Source organism: Suricata suricatta, chromosome 8 (assembly GCF_006229205.1).
Source record: "Suricata suricatta isolate VVHF042 chromosome 8, meerkat_22Aug2017_6uvM2_HiC, whole genome shotgun sequence".
NCBI classification, from domain to species: Eukaryota; Metazoa; Chordata; class Mammalia; order Carnivora; family Herpestidae; genus Suricata; species Suricata suricatta.
In genome coordinates, this window is record NC_043707.1 from 28,233,857 (window position 1) to 28,250,746 (window position 16,890).

The following is a 16,890-nucleotide window of genomic DNA, read 5'->3' on the forward strand; positions in this document are numbered from 1 at the left end:
CTTGCTTTTCTTGAAGCTAGATCATTCTGAAAATTTCCTGTTAGACCTATGAGTGCAAACATATGGTATCTGTCCTTCTCTGCCTGACTTATTTCGCTTAGCATGACACCCTCGAGGTCCATCCACTTTCCTACAAATGGCCATATGTCATTCCCTCTCATTGCCATGTAGTACTCCATTGTGTATATATACCACATCTTCCTGATCCACTCATCAGGTGATGGACATTTAGGCTTTTTCCATGTTTTGGCTATTGTTGACAGTGCTGCTATGAACATTGGGGTACATGTGCTCCTATGCATCAGCATTTCTGTATCTCTTGGGTAAATCCCTAGCAGGGCTATTGCTGGGTTATAAGGGAGTTCTATGGATAGTTTTTTGAGGAACCTCCACACTGTTTTCCTGAGTGGCTGCACCAGTTTATATTCCCACCGTGTCCTTGACCTTTTCTTTGGTTTCTTTCTGAACCTGTGGTTTCCCCAACATGTTGGACCTCCTGCGTGGCTGCTGGGTGGCTCTATGGGACTCAGAGTTTTTTTTTTTTAATGTTTTATTGGGGCGCCTGGGTGGCTCAGTTGGTTAAGCGGCCGGCTTCGGCTCAGGTCAGATCTCACGTTTGTGGGTTCGAGCCCCGCGTCAGGCTCTGTGCAGACAGCAAGCTCAGAGCCTGGATCCTGCTTCCAGTTCTGTGTCTCCTTCTCTCCCTGACCCTCCCCCGCTCATGCTCTGTCTCTCTCTGTACCCAAAATAAATAAAACATTAAAAAAAATGTTTTATTTATTTTTGAGAGAGAGAGAAAGAGAGAGCATGAGCAGGGGAGGGTCAGAGAAAGAGGGAGATACAGAATCTGAAGACAGGCTCCAGGCTCTGAGCTAGCTGTCATCACAGAGCCTGACGCGGGACTCGAACCCACAAACTGCAAGATCATGAGCTGAGCTGAAGTCGAATGCTTAACCAACTGAGCCACCCAGGCGCTCCTAGTCTCAGAGTTTTTTAAGCTCTGAGCTCTGTCTAGGTCCAAGTACAAGTCACAGAAGGCTCAGTCTAAAGAGGAAAAAAAAAAAAAAAAGAAAAGGAAAAGCCCTGATATGCAGTTCTGTCCCAAAAGTCACCTCCTTCCCTGATCCTCTAGGCATTCAAAGGGCATCGGTGAATGCAGAGTCCTGGGAGTGCCAATAGGTTTCCTGTAGAGTGGCATTTTTGGAGAACCACGAATGGGGAAAGAATTATATACTGTTTCCTGCATTTATTGAAAATGTTTCATTCTTTTTAATTTTTAAATTTTTTAAAATTTATTTTAGGGTGCCTGGGTGGTTCAGTCGGTTAAGTGTCCAACTTCAGCCCAGGTCGTGATCTAGTGGTTCTTGAGTTCATGCCCTGCGTTGGGCTCTGTGCTGACAGCTCAGAGCCTGGAGCCTGCTATGGATTCTGTGACTCTCTCTCTCTTTGCTTCTCTCTCTCAAAAATAAATAAGCATTAAAATTTTTTAAAAATTAATTTTGAGGGGCGCCTGGGTGGTTCAGTTGGTTAAGCATCCGGCTTTGGCTCAAGTCAGATCTCAGGGTTCATGAGTTTGAGCCCCGCGTCAAGCTCTGTGCTGACAGCAAGCTCAGAGCCTGGAGCCTGTCTTCCAGTTCTGTGTCTCCCTCTCTCTCTGACCCTCCCCTGCTTGCGCTTTGTCTCTCAAAAAATAAAATTAAAAAAAATTTATTTTTAGAGAGACACACAGTATGAGTGGGGGAGGGACAGAGAAAGACGGGGAGAGAGAGAATCCCAAGCAGGCTCTGCACCGTCAGCACAGAGCCAGACATGGAGCTTGAACCCACATACCAGGAGACTATGACCTGAGCCAAAATCATGAGTCAGATGCTCAGCCGATTGGGCTCCAGAAATGTTTTGTTTTTAAGCTGTGTGTGTCTGTGGTAGGAGGAGGGCGTATATGTGATAATATTAATATTACCACAAGGGAACAATCCCAAGGGAAAACGATGACAGAGACATTTCAAGAAAAGTTTATATTTCAAGAAAATGTGTAACTTTTCCTGAGAAATAAAGGATCTGTGAATAGTGACCTTGAAAACCTGCAAGATGACCCTCTTAGTTTACAGGAGAATGGAAGAGCCAACTTCAAGCCTTCCCCCACTCTCACCCCCAATCATATAAAAGGAAAAAAGAAAAACACGAAGAAAGTCCTGAACCTGGAAACTTTAGTAATTACCATCATGCTTCAGAATCGGGAGTCATTTGAGGTTCCTGCCCAACTGGCAATAACTTAAACAATGAAAAATCATGTGTTCTAATCCACGTCACACAATTATAGATTGTCCCCACTGCTTTGAACCTGCTAACCTGGCTGCAGACCTCGAATGAACAATCAGCAGACATGAACTTCATGTCTGTCTACGAGGTGCAAGGGAAGGCACCAGGAATCGCGGGGTGGAAGGGGTGGCAGGCAGGCTCCACATCCTCCGGGAGTCGACCACTCAGGTAGGAAAGATCAAGCACAGAATTTACTCAAGAAAAATGAACACAACACCAATATTGTCTTCCCCAATAAATTTCTGCAACTGGGGAAAGAAAACTGAAAGGTAAGGATAAACATAGAACGCAATCCCCTGCGATATAGATTTGGGAGGCCGTGTTTATTTGAATGACGAATCCATCACCTGGAAAACAAGGTCTTCTACCTATAACATATGGAGATTTTAGTTGGTGATGGAAGGGAAAGAACCATAACGTTTTGATCAGTTCTCTGGTGAAAGCAACCCAGTTTCTCACGGCTGACCACTGGAAATACGGATCTGGATCTTCATGGTTCACTAAACACACTCAAACTGAACATTCACAGGGCACCAAGCTTGTGCTAGAGAGAGAGAGAAATGGGTCCCAATTCCTACCTTCACTGTGGACATGAAAGCCAATGTTTCTCCCCAGATTAGAATGCAGTAGTACGCTAAGTGCAATACAATAGAATTTTATATGAATCGCTTTGGCAGCACTATGGGGAATGAATCTTGTCTCCACCACTTACAACCTCAATGACATCGGACAAATGTTTTCATCACTCTCAAGTCTATTTCTGTGGATAATTAGAAGTATCTACCTCGGCTCTAGTGTCTAGTAAGAGCATGGTAAATGCCACTCATTGTGAATTATTTTTATTTATTATGCATCCTTATTATGACATTTGGGCTATGCGAGGAAAGAGTAGTTAGTTCAGTAGGCAGAAAACGAGCCCAAAACAGTGCTCAAAGCACTCATGAATATGGAGTAGCTAGTTTTGCGGAATGAAATTGAGCCACATCCTACAGAGAGGCATTTGCCTCCTTTGAAAAACGGTGGTAACTTCCACTGTGCAACACTGGGAAAACTCCCAGAACACAAGCGCCAAGTTCCAGGGCGCAGGAGCACACCCCGTGGGAGCTGTCGTTTTCACCGGGACACCTGAGCGATCGGGACAGCTGGGCACAGTCAGGTCCCAGATGACACCGCCCAGACGTTCAGTCTCCGTGCGTGTCCGCTGTCGAACCCAAGTCTGGGCGGTGGCGGGATGTTCCCACCCCCCAGGCCGGCCCGCGCGCCGCCGCTCCAGACCAGCTGCGCTGACAGAGCCTCCCAGACCAATCACACAAAAGACGAAAACTGCCGAACGTCCCTTCCAGGAGCGACCTGCCTTCTCGGAAGTCGATGCGGTCGAGCCTCGCCTTCCTCTCACTAGCGGGCTGGATACCAGCCTCCCTTAGCAACCGCGGCCTCTAGCAACCGACGCCCCCGCCACCTTCGGCCAAGCTAGTGCTCTCTGCGCAGGTGCGAAAGGGGCCAGATCACTGCTTCCGGGGCGGGACTTGCGTGGTGGCGTCACGGGGCGGGGCCTCGGGCGCGGGAAGAGGCGGCGGGAGAATGGAGGTGCGGGAGAGCGGCGGTGGCGCAGGAGAGCTGGGGGCCCAGGACCCTGCCCCCGCCTCCAGCAAGACCGCAGGCAGCGCTAGCCACTACGAGCTGCCGTGGTGAGGGCCCAGGCCATAAATGATGGGTGCTCTGGACGTGTGGGTGGGCGAGTGGGAGGGCCGCTTTCCGCGGGGGTTGGGGTGTCCAGGGACCGGAGCTCGTTCTAGGGGCTCCTTAACCGAGCTGAGGGCATCTGGGCGGCGTCGGGTATGTTAATATTTGGAGAGGGCGAGGAACGCTCTTCGTTGACTCCACCTAGCTCAAGAACGGCCGGTCTGAAGTCCGGAAGGGGGGAAGGTCTCGTTCAGAATAGTGTTCCTTGTGATAATAGCCACCCCCTGTGACCACCTACTCAGGGCCGGGCGCTGTGCCTGGGGCGACTCTGATGTCGGTTGCAGATTCGGAACTTGGGGTTGCCTCCACAAGGTGCATCCTGGGTAGCTAAGAGGAGCTGGTGACCTGGGAAGCCACCTCTCGGGCACAGGTGTGGTATGGACGATCCGCTCCGATCCCACGTCCTGTGCGCGTCGTCATCGTTTATTCTCCCTCCTCTGTGTGTGCCCATCCTTCCAGCTCACCCCTTTTCTTGACCAGAGCGACAGCTCAGGACAGTCCACGGGACTGTCCACAGCTGTACTGCCCAGTGCCCCAGCCGCTAGCCACTTGAGTCTCCTGAGAGCACTGGAAATGAGGCTGGTCCAAATTGAGATGGGCTGTAAGTGTACAAAATATACAAGATATCCAGGACTTAGTATTTTTTTAATGTTTACTTATTTTTGAGAGAAAGAGAGACAGAGCATGAGCAGGGGAAGAACAGAGAGAGAGACACACACAGAATCTGAAGCAGGCTCCAGGCCTCCACCCGTCAGCGCAGAGCCTGACTCAGGGCTTGAACTCACGAATCATGAGATCATAGACTGAGACGCTCAACCGACTGAGCCACCTAGATGCCCCCAGGACTTAGTATTTTAAAAATCTGATTAGTGACTGTCACATTGACTACATGTAATAATAATAATATTTTGAATATATTAGATTTGATAAATTATTATTTTTAAAATTTTAATGTTTATTTTTGAGAGAGACAGAGTGGGGGGCGATGGAGAGAGGGAGACACAGAATGTGAAATAGGCTCCAAGGCTCTCAGCTGTCATCACAGAGACCAAAGCGGGGCTCGAACCCACGAGCTGTGGGATCATGACCTGAGCCAAAGTCCGATGCTAACCGATTGAGCCACCCAGGTGCTCCCTAAGTTCAATAAATTATTAATGAATTTTGCCCATTTTCTTTCTATCTTAAAAAGTTTTGTTGTTGTTGTTTTTGGAATTGAGAGAGAGAGTGTAGGGGAGAGGGGCAGAGGAAGAGAGAGAAGGAATCCCAAGCAGGCTCCACTCTCAGCACGGTGCCCAATGCCGGGCTCCACACAGGGCTCCATCCCACGACCCTAGGACCACGACCTGAGCTGAAATGGAGTCATGTGCCCAACCAACTGAGCAATCCAGGCACCCCTTTGTACCTTTGTTTTTTCTTTAAGTTTATTTATTTTTGAGAGAGACAGAGCATGAGCAGGGGAGGAGCAGAGACAGAGGGAGACACAGAATCCGAAACAGGCTCCAGGCTCTGAGCTGTCAGCACACAGCCTGACACGGGGCTTGAACTCACAAACCTTGAGATCCTGACCTGCACTGAAGTCGGCCGCTTAACCGACTGAGCCACCCAGGCACTCCACCTTTTTGCCCTTTTTAAGGTGGCCGCTAGAAAGTATAAAATTATATATGTGGCTTGAGTTACATTTTTTATGCACAACACTAGATGCTTAGGCTACTTCATTATACAAGTCACACTCTGCTGTCGTGGGCTTCCATCGGGTAAGGAAAGAGTAACGAATAGATAAGGAGGCATGTTTGCTGGTGACACGTGCATGGGGTCAGTGGGTCTGGTGGTCAGGGAAGGCCTTTGATGTGATGATATATTTCAGCAAAGACTGGAATTCAGGGAGTGAGCCGTGTGGCCATGTGGAGAAAGCTTTCGGTTAGGGGGAGCCCCTAGGAAGGCCCTGAAGGAGGATGTTTGCCTTTGTCAAAGACTAGCTTAACTTTTAGCACCTGACATTCCCAAGTGGTGACTCTGCCTCTGGGCTTCCACGGCCCTAGGGTGTTTTGTTTTGTTTTGTTTTGTTTTAATGTTTTATTTCGTTTTGAGAGAGCGCAAGCAGGGGAAGGGCAGAGAGAGGGACAGAGGATCTGAAGCGGGCTCTGCACTGACAGCAGCGAGCCTGATGCAGGGCTTGAACTGATGAGCCTCAAGATCATGACCTGAGCTGACGTTGGACGCTCGATCGACTGAGCCACCCAGGTGCCCCAGCCCTTGGCTTATATTACCAGTTTAGCACAGTAGCATCTGCTAAGCTTTATATGCTTGCTGAGAGGAAAGGCCTTTAGAGGGGCGCTTGGGTAGCTCAGTCGGTTGAGCGTCTGGCTACAGCTCAGGTCATGATCTCACGGTTTGTGGGTTCGAGACCCGCGTCGGGCTCTGTGGTGACAGCTCAGAGCCTGGAGCCTGTTTTCAGATTATGTGTGTGTCTCTCCCTCTGAATCTCCCCCCCCCCCAACGTGGTCTCTCTCTCTCTCTCTCTCTCTCTCAAAAATAAATAAAACAGTAAAAAAATTTTAAAGAAGGAAAGTCCTTTAGAGCAAGAACAATGTCTTGCTCATTTCTATACCTTCCACTTTGCTCCCCTTAAGATCTCGAACTGTTGGGACGCCTGGGTGGCTCAGTCATGGGATCAAGCCCCAGGCTGAGCTTTGTGCTGACAGCGTGGAGCCTGCTTGGGATTCCCTCTCTCTGCCTCCCACTCCACGCACACCACTTTCTCTTCCTCAAAATAAATACACTTAAAAAAAAATAAAGCTCTTGAACTTATTACACGGTGCTTGGCACCTGGAGGGGGCTGAGTAGGAACAAGCGCACCCCATCTGCTAGTCTCGGAGGAGAGTTCTTTATCAACAGGACTACGTGGCAAGCAGGCTTCTTGGCATGAAGCTGCTTCCAGAGGGGATGCAAGACAAGGGTAAATCAGAGAGTGTAATGAAGGGCAGAGAAAAGTGCTGGCGGTCACATCATTGCAAATCTCCTGCCACTTCTGTTCCCAGAGCTCGAGAATCCTCTTCTCGTAATATTGCTTATTCATTTATTTAAAAACTTTTCTTATGTTTTATTTATTTTTTGAGAGAGAGAGAGAGAGAGAGAGACACATACACAGCGTGAGCAGGAAGGGGCAGAGAGAGAGGAAGATACAGAATCTGAAGACAGGTTCCAGGCTCTGAGCTGCAGCACAGAGCCCGATGCGGGGCTCAAACCCACGAACCGTGAAATCATGACCTGAGCCGAAGTCGGATGCTGACCCAACAGAGCCACCCAGGCACCCCTGCTTATTAATTTAAAAGGAGAGAAGTATCGGGGCGCCTGGGTGGCTCTGTTGGTTCAGTGTCCGACTGGGACTCGGGTCATGATCTCATGGTTCGTAGGTTTGAGCACCACGTTGGACTCTGTGCTGACAGCTTGGAGCCTGGAGCCCGTTTCAGATTCTGTGTCTGTCTCCCTCCATCCCTCCCTCTCTCCCTCTCTCTCTCTCTCTCTCTCTCTCTCTCTCTCTCTCCCTCTCTCCCTCTCTCCCTCCCTCCCTCCCTCTCTCTCTCTCTCCCTCTCCCTCTCCTGCTCATGCACATGCTCTGTCTCTCAAAAATAAAAGCATTAAAAAAAGAAGAGAGTACGGATCTCAGGAAGCCGCCGGCCTGTCGCTGTCCCACAGGATCACAGGGTCGCCCTGCCGTGTCTGTCTAGCCAGCCCTGCTGTGCACCTGGCGCAAGTCTGCAGAAACCGGCAGGCGAGGGATGAGAAGGGGGCTCCGACACGCCGGTGTCTGTCAGATCACATGTCAGCGCCTCATGCTCTGAGCCTCCATTGTGACAGGCCGACTGTGCTGCTGCAGGGTCACATTGTTCCAGATGGCCCGCGCTGGCCCTTCCCCAGCGGCAACAGGTGTTTCTCTGCCGCCGGTCTGAAGCCTTCGGCGAACAATTCTTGTGCGCTTAACCTTTCAGATGGCACTTAGATGCCTCTAGAAATTTAAAACCTGTGACATTTCCTATATTTAAATGGAATGTATATAACCTTCAGATGAAGCTCTCTGGATAGCCCTCTAGTTCCTTCTTTGGGGCGTTGGGAAAATAGTCCTCTCAAGATCTTTATGCGTTTTCTTAAAAACAGGGTTGAAAAATACAGGCCAGTAAAGTTGAACGAAATTGTCGGGAATGAAGACACTGTGAGCAGGCTGGAGGTGAGTGGTTTTTCGTTTTTCTTTTCCCTCCCTCCCTTCCTCCTCCTTCCCTCCCCTCCTCCTCCCTCCCTCCCTCCCTCCTTCCTTCCTTTCGCCTTATGTTTTATTATTGTGGCTTTGACAAGCTCAAGGCACGTGGAGGAGGACCGCTGAGATAGTGAGGGGCAGGGCGAGCCAAGAATCCAGAAGACTTGGGGATGGAGAGACAGTCGGGAGAAGACTAGAAGCCTGCGCGGGTTTGAAGGGCTGGCTCAGTGGGGAAGGTTTCTCGGACGTGTTCTGTGTTCTTCAGTCGGGTGGCAAACTTTTTCTGTAAAGGCCGACTAGTAGATAGTTTAGGCGTTGCAAACCATATGAGGTCTTTGTCCAATATTCTTAATTTTTTTATTTTTTATTAAAAATTTTTTAATTTTTAATGTTTTATTATTATTTTTATTTTTAACGTTTATTTATTTTTGAAGGAAAGAGAGACAGAGTGTGAGCAGGGGAGGGGCAGAAAGAGAGGGAGACACAGAATCCAAATCAGGCTTCAGGCTCTGAGGTGTCAGTACAGAGCCCGACGCAGGGCTCGAACTCACCAACTGCGAGATCATAACCTGAGCCGAAGTTGGTTGCCCAACCGACTGAGCCACCAGATGCCCCTTTAATGTTTATTTCTGAGACAGAGAGAGAGAGAGAGAGAGAGAGAGAGCGTGCATGCACTCAGGTGGAGGAGGGGCAGAAAGACAGACACAGAATCCAAGACAGGCTCCAGGCTCTGAGCTGTCAGCACAGAGCCCAACTCGGGGCTTGAACTCACCAGCCATGAGGTCATGACCTGAGCCGAAGTCAGACACTTAACCAACTGAGCCACCCAGGCACCCCTAATTTTTTTTTCATGTTTATTCATTTTGAGAGAGAGAGAAAGAGAGAGAGGGGCAGAGAGCGTCCCACGTAGGCCCCTCGCTGTCAGCTCAGAGCCTGACGTGGGGCTCAATCCCACGAACCGTGAGATCATCGCCTGAGCTGAGATCAAGAGTCAGACACTTAACCAACTGAGCCACCCAGGCACCCCAACATTCTTAATTTTTTAACACAATCCTTTAAACACGTATTAACTGTTCTTAGCTAGGGGGCTTATAAAAACAGGCCTCAGGCGGATGACCCCACCTCCCTCCAACACCCCTTTACCGTAATTTGCCACCCCCTCCCTGCCTAGAGGGACTAAGTGACAGGACAGCTGACTTCGGGATGACAGGAACAGGAACAAGCAGAATTGGTCACCATGGAGCACACTTGGAAATCCTCACTCTGCAGGTCTTCAGGAACAACCTAGAAGCCCAGCTATTTGAGACCTGACAGAAGCAGTCTCTGCAATAATTGGCACTTAGACTTTACCAACTACCGAGATATGTATTTATTTTACACATTTATTCCTCTTACAAATATTTGAGTATCTTTTGTGGGCCAGACAGGGTCCCGTGTTCAGGCTGTTGATACAGTGGTCAGCAGAGGAGACGTGACCCCTGCCCGTGTGGGATTTAGTCTCACAGGGGCTCAAGTCAACAGGGGATGTGATGAGCACTCTGCCAGAGGAGGGACAGGGTGCTGTGGAAACACATCGGGGAGGACACCTCACAGTAGCTTCATTCTCAGATGGAACAAGGGACGGCAAAAGCTACATAAGCAAGAGTTAGCACCATGTGGGGATCAGGGGGCGGAAATAGGGAACGCAGCAGGAATGGCATGTGCAAAGGCCCAGAGGTGAGAGGGCCTAGCTTGTTCAGGTGTGCAGAATGCCGTCTGATTGGAACACAGAGGGTAGTGCTTTCCAGACATCAATGGCCCCAGGAATTGCCTAAGAATCTTGTTAGAAGTGCAGATCCTGATCCAGGAGGTATGGAGTGGGGCCGGGGAATCTGCATTTCTAACAGGCTCCATGGAGCTCACAGAGTAACAAGGCCGTAGGGTGTGTGTACTGTGGGCGGGGGGGGGGGCGGGATGAGCTGGTGAGCTGGGCAGGGCCTCATGAGCCCCATTGGAGTTTGGGCTTCATAGTGAGGGCAGGAAGGAGTCCTCCAGGGGCTGCAGTCACGTGCACATGTGCGTTCTAGAAAATTGGGAAATTGATTGTGGTTGCGAGTAGGGAAAAGTGCACGGGAGTGGGGACCAGTTAGAAGCAGACGGGGAGAGATGTAATGGGCAAAGGAAGTGGCCGTGTGGCGAAAGAGAAGGAAATGCACTTGAGCTAAAGGAGGAGGAATGGTCAGGCCTCTGTAATTGAGGCACGGTGTGGGGCAGAGGGGTGGGGGAGGCCCAGTCCAGGATCGCCATGACCCTAGCTTCCTGGCTTGGGCAACAGGATTGGAGGCATTGACAGTCCATGCAGGGGGAAGCCTGGGTGGAGGGGAAATGAAGAATTCGGTTCGGAAAATGCAGAGGTGAGAGCTCCATGGAGCATCCACATGGAGACATGGGTGGCCATGCTGCTCCACGGGCCTGTGTGGCTGGGGACGCTGGGTGCCTCAGGTCTGCAGATTGGTCAGTTCTGATGCACGTTTCTTTTTGCAGGTCTTTGCAAGAGAAGGGAATGTGCCCAATATTATCATTGCGGTGAGTGCCTGGTCCTGGGCCTGTTGCACGTCTTAAAGTTTCACTCTCCCTCTGGGAACTTCCACGGCCACTGGAGCCCCAGCCATTCCTCTTGGCGGGAAGCATGCCGCTCCGGGTGGTCAGGGGGCCTGTGGGCTGGTGGCTGTGTTGATTAGGGTGGAGGTTTGAGCGCAACGGTGGGGGACAGTAACTCGAGAGCTACGGCGAGTTCATTCTGGCGGCTTGAAGCCCTCTCCGTCTCCTCCTAGGGCCCCCCAGGAACGGGCAAAACGACAAGCATCCTGTGTTTGGCACGTGCCCTGCTGGGCCCAGCGTTCAAGGACGCGGTCTTGGAGCTCAACGCCTCAAATGACAGGTGCACCTGGGAGTTAGGGCCGCCCAAAGCGGGGGGTCGAGTGTTTGAGGTTTTGAGTTGCCATAGAAACCGCCTTTCTGCAGTTCTGTGTTGTACCTCGAGTTTGTCTCGCCAGCTTTGTGTTTTCCTTTGATCCTCAGGGAACAAGAGTGAGGTCTCTTGCCTGTAGATGTGGCATCATAGGCTCTTAAACTGCTGGTCTTTGGTTTTTTTTTTTTAATGTTTTTATTTTTGAGAAAGAGAGAGGGTATGAGCAAGGGAGGGGCAGAGAGAGGGGGACAGAGGGTCCAAAGCAGGCTCTGCACTGACAGCAGAGAGCCGAATGTGGGGCTCGTACTCATGAGATCATGACCTGAGGTAGGACATTCAACTGACTGACCCACCCAGGCACTGCTACTGTGTGTTTGTTGGTTTTTGTGTTTTTTTTTAATTTTTTTAAACCTGTATTTATTATTGAGAGACAGAGAAAGAGCAAGCGCAGGGGAGGGGCAGACGGAGGGGGAGACAGAATCTGAAGCAGGCTCCAGGCTCTGAGCTGTCAGCCCAGAGCCTGATGTGGAGCCCGAACCCACGAACCGCGAGATCCTGACCTGAGCTAAACTGACTGAGCCACCCAGGTCCCCCATTGTTTGCTTATTTTTGAGAGCGAGCCAGGGGAGGGCAGAGACAGATGGGGACAGAGGATCCGAAGTGGGGTCTTCAAGGTTTTATTTTATTTTTCTAAGTAATCTCCACACCCAGCATGGGGCTTGAAATTACAACCCCTGGATCAAGAGTCACATGCTCTACCGGCTGAGCCAGCTGGACGTCCCGCATCTTCAGAATTTTCCAGAGCACCGTTCAGCAGTGTCAAGTGCCAGAACACTGTTACGTAGCCATCCCCAGAACCCATTTCCCTGAGGAACTGAAACTGGTTCTCCACTCGACAGTGACTGTCCACGGCCTTTTTCCCCAGGCAGCCACCATTCTGCTTTCTGTTTCTATCAATTCCACTCCTCTAGGGACCTCTTGTAAGTGGAACTCTCTAGTATTTGTTTCTTTGTGACTGGCCTGTGTCGCTCAGCAGAACGCCCTCAAGCGTCTTCCGTGTTGGGACAGGTGTCAGAATGCCCTTCCTCTGTGGGCAGACCTGCCACGTTTTGCTTATGTTTCCTCTGGTTTGGCCCCTCGTGTTGCTTCCGTCTTGTGGCTGCAGGGAACGTGGGTGGACAGACCGCTCGTTGAGACCCTGCTTCAGTTATTTTGGGTCTGTGCTCAGAAATGGGATTGCGGGATTGTTTTTGGTCACCCTGGGGCTTTTTGAGGACCCGCCACACCATGTGTCCACAGCGGCTGCGCCCGGTTCCCCCACATCTTCACCGATGCTCGTTATTTTCTGTTTTTGGTGTTGGTGGTGATCCTGATGGGTGTGAGGTACTGTTAACTCTTTTTTTTTTTTATGTTTGTTTTTGAGAGAGAGAGACAGCGGGAGAGGGGCAGAGAGAGGGAGACAGTCACCTTTTCAGCATAGTTGGGAGTAATTGATAAGTAACGATGAGATAGTTACTAGGGTGATCACACTGCCAGTTAGTTTCAAGATACAGGAAGAATAAGTCACTTAGACCACGATGGAGCCCAAATTAGAAAACGGTCCCGTGGGGGCCCCTGGGTGGCTCAGTTGGTTGAAAATCTGACTTCGGCTCAGGTCGTGATCTCGAGGTTCGTGGGTTCGAGCCCCATGTTGGGCTCTGTGCTGACAGCTCAGAGCCTGGAGCCTGCTTCCGATTCTGTGTCTCCTCTCTCTCTCTGACCCTCCCCTGCTCATGCTGTCTTTCTCTCTCAAACATAAATAAACATTTAAAAAAAAAAGAGAGAGAAAAGGGTCTGGTGACTCCTAGGGCAGTTGCAAGATAAAATGAGTTTCATCCCATCAAAAGAAGTAAGTAAATTTGTTTTGGGGGAGACTTCCAAGAAAGAATAAAAGTAATAAGCTGTTGATCCTTGTAAAAAGTTAGAATTGCCCCAAACCCTAAAACTAAAATCGTGTCCGTGGTGGCGTTCTGGCGGTTGGAAGTCCCCGTGAAGGTGCCCGGATTTGTCTCAGGAGGCGACAGCACCATTCTGTCTTGTCGTTTCAGGGGCATTGATGTCGTGAGGAACAAAATCAAAATGTTTGCCCAGCAGAAAGTCACCCTTCCCAAGGGGCGACACAAGATCATCATCCTCGATGAAGCAGACAGGTAGAGCGCTTTGCCAAGTCCACCTTGACCTTGATTTCTCAGTCCCCTGTCAGACTTAATTGAGTTGGAAGGGAAAGCTCTCACCTTTGCACCTCTGGGGCCGACTGGCTTAGCACATCTGCAAAAAGCAATTTGATGGCAGCCTGAGCTTCGAACCTTACCTTAATATTAAGTAGCTTACAGACATTTCTCTAAGACAGCAGTCAGTCAATGTGTTCATTCCAGCATCACTTATGTGAATAATTTAAATGAGGCATTTTTTCATTGTGGTGAAATACACGTCAGATGTACCATTTTAGCCATTTTCAGACATACGGTTCAGTGGCATTTAGTACATTCACTGCGTTGTACGACTGTTATCAGTATAAATGAGAAGTTTGAGATGACGTCAAATAACGGGAACTCGTATTCCTTGAAGAAAATACAGAAAACATCATTCATATCTTGCTTTACTTTCCTTTTTCCTACACTGTGCATTTTTACGTAGTTGAGATCCTAACATACATAATTTGTATATCCCTGTTTTTCTTCTAACGTAAAAAAGTGTCCCATATTGTTATTATCCTGCTAAACAAACACTTCACAGGCTCCTATCGCACTGAGTTGTCCTAGCAGCCCTCTGAGGTGGCCATTTCAGTGTCTCCTTCTAGGTGACTTTGAGGCTCACATAGGTTTTTTCCTCCTTGTGTTTTTATTTATTTATTTATTCACTCATTCATTCATTTACAAAAGCCTTTGAGTGTCGTTGACACAGTGTTATGTTAGTTTCAGGTGCACGACATAGGAATTCAGCATCTCTGTACATTACGCCGTGCCCATCACAAGTGTGGCTGCCGTCCGTCCCCATGGAACACTATTATAATATCACTGACTATATTCCCTTATGCTGTGCCTTTGAAATTATTTTTCATGTTTTTTTTCTTTTAGAAAAAGGGAGAGCGTGGGGGAGGGGCAGAGGGAGAGAGAGAATCTCAAGGAAGCTCCTCACTGTTCGCGCAGAGCCCGACGCAGGGCTCTGTCTCCCCAGTCAGGAGATCATGACCTGAGCCGAAATCAAGAGTTGGACACTTAACCGCATGAGCCACCCAGGCGCCCCTGTGCTGCACCTTTAGTTACCTGTGACTGAACTCCTTCCGTAACTGGAAGGCTGTGTTTCCCGCTCCCCTTCACCCATTTTGTCCTTTTCCGCCCCCGCTTGGGTGGTTTGCCTAAAACCCCACCTCGGTGAGCACCCCTTGCCCCCTGCCTGAGTGAGACCCACATGGGTTCTGGAGAAAAGCTGAGTGTGCTCAGTCTGCAGTCCTGGGCTCCCAGGGGCTCTAGGGAGGGCCCTGTGCCCCGTGGGCCCCGGGTCCCAGTTGCGAGCTGCCCCGTGCCTTTTTCTCCTCAGTATGACTGACGGGGCCCAGCAAGCCTTGAGGAGAACCATGGAAATCTACTCCAAAACGACGCGCTTTGCTCTTGCCTGTAACGCTTCGGATAAAATCATAGGTGAGGGTCAGCTCTGCGTGGCTTGGGCCCCACACGCGGCGCTTGGGTCGGCCCTTTAGCAACAGAATGGCAGGAGCACCACTGAAAGAGCATTTTCCTTTAATCATCTATAATTCTATGCAACAGTAGTATTAGCTCTGTATTAGAGGTGAGAAAACGGGAGTTCAGAGAGGTTGAGTGGTCTGCCCAAAGTCACACAGCCAGCGGAAGAGCTGGGATGGGAACCCCGGGGCCGTCTGACTTGCACCATTGCAGGCACACGTGACATTTCAAGCTGCACGTGGCGCCATGGTCACTGTCTTGCTCCGGACGCGCTCTGCAGGGCTGCACACGGGGCTGCGCCATCACCAGGAGCCGCCCCCGTTGGGGAAGCGTGCCCGCCTGCCCGCTCTGACCCGGCGCCTGGCCGTCCTCCCCGCGGTCTGTGTGCGTCCTTACACAGAAATCGAGTCCACACTCAGCGCCCCCATACCACCCGGGCGCCCCTACTAGTTGCTTTTAAGCGTGACCTGATCTGAACTGAGTGCTCCTCTCATCTGTGCTGATAAACCAAATACATAATTAAGGTTCGTTGTGGAGCTTCTGGATTCCAGAGATGCTGAAATGGACTGACTTCAGGACTCCTAGCCTTTTTCAGATGCACATATAAACTCATAGGAGCACATGCTTGAAAGCATGTGTGAGCACAGAGGGTGGACGGCAGAGGGACCGGATTGGGGTTAGGATCGTGGAGAAGCTATCGTTTTAGTCTAAATATAGGATCAGGGAAGCTTCCAGAATTCTGCATCTGTCTGGTGGTTCTGTGCCCTGCCTGTGGTCAGAATCGCCTGTGGAGCCACACAGATGTCCCATGCTCACTGCGGACTGGCTGGGCGGCCACACCAGCACACACGGTGACCCGGAGCCCAGCCCTGACGCAGCAGCATGCTGTGGCATGTGGGTGCCTCAATCCTGGAGGGTCTTGTTCCCTTCTGGAAGCCGCCGGGGGCCATGCTGGTGGGAGGCCTTGCTTGTTGCCGCTTCTTAACTTGATCCTTTGAAACTTGACCCTCATCCCAGGGCAGAGAGCACAGGCTGGGGGGCGGGGAGCATGGTGCCCACATGGCTGACACTCATGCAGGGCCACCACGCCGCTCCCTGGGGAGAGCCTCACGCTCCTGTCCCGTGCAGAGCCCATCCAGTCCCGCTGCGCGGTCCTGCGCTACACAAAGCTGAGCGATGCCCAGGTCCTGGCCCGGCTGATGGCTGTGCTCGAGCAGGAGAAGGTGCCCTACACAGACGATGGACTGGAGGCCATCATCTTCACCGCCCAGGGAGACATGAGGCAGGTGCGCCTTGCCACCACCACCCCTGGGCTCCATGCCCCTCATTCTGAGGGTGTGGGGGAGGGCGGGCTGTGGGAGTGACCATTGCGCAGACAGGGCACAGCCCCGGGGCGGGGAGCGGGGACCCCACACACCGTTGGCGCCTGGTACTGGAGGAGGGCAGACCTGTGGGGGGGGTGCTGCTCGCACCAGGTGGGGGGAGCCTCGGGGAGGCAGGACTGCACACTTCCCTCCACACCGTCGTTCCTCCATAGGCGCTGAACAACTTGCAGTCAACTTTCTCAGGATTCGGCTTCATCAACAGCGAGAATGTGTTCAAGGTACAGGAGCTGGTGGGGGCGGCTGAGCCGGGGCCCCTGCTCCAGGTGTCTGCCTGCGCTGGCCCACACAGAGTCTGGAGGGTGTTGGGCATGTCCCCTCACAGAGTCTGGAGGGTGGCTCACCCCCCCTTCCTGAGGGTCATGCCAAGGGTCCTCGTATGGCCCTGCACACAGAGGTTCTCTGCATCTGATGGCCAAAGACACAGCCTTCCTCTGTGCGCCCCCCGATCAGAGGGTCCCGCTGTTGGAGGACTGAGGGCGAATTCTGAGCCCCCCCCCCCCCCCCCCCCCCCCCCCCCC

At 51.1% G+C, this 16,890-nt stretch overlaps 1 protein-coding gene across 1 annotated transcript in view; it reads left to right on the forward strand.

The window, feature by feature from the left end:
• The first annotated feature begins 3,874 nt into the window (after positions 1-3,874).
• The window catches only part of RFC2 (replication factor C subunit 2), a 17,215-nt gene continuing 4,199 nt past the window's right edge, over positions 3,875-16,890 (forward strand). Inside the window, exons 1-8 of the mRNA XM_029949191.1 lie at positions 3,875-4,007; positions 8,219-8,288; positions 10,839-10,880; positions 11,129-11,235; positions 13,353-13,454; positions 14,845-14,945; positions 16,116-16,273; positions 16,525-16,590. Coding sequence (XP_029805051.1) covers positions 3,901-4,007; positions 8,219-8,288; positions 10,839-10,880; positions 11,129-11,235; positions 13,353-13,454; positions 14,845-14,945; positions 16,116-16,273; positions 16,525-16,590 — 753 coding nt within the window. The 5' untranslated portion in view covers positions 3,875-3,900. The remainder of the gene's footprint in view (positions 4,008-8,218; positions 8,289-10,838; positions 10,881-11,128; positions 11,236-13,352; positions 13,455-14,844; positions 14,946-16,115; positions 16,274-16,524; positions 16,591-16,890) is intronic.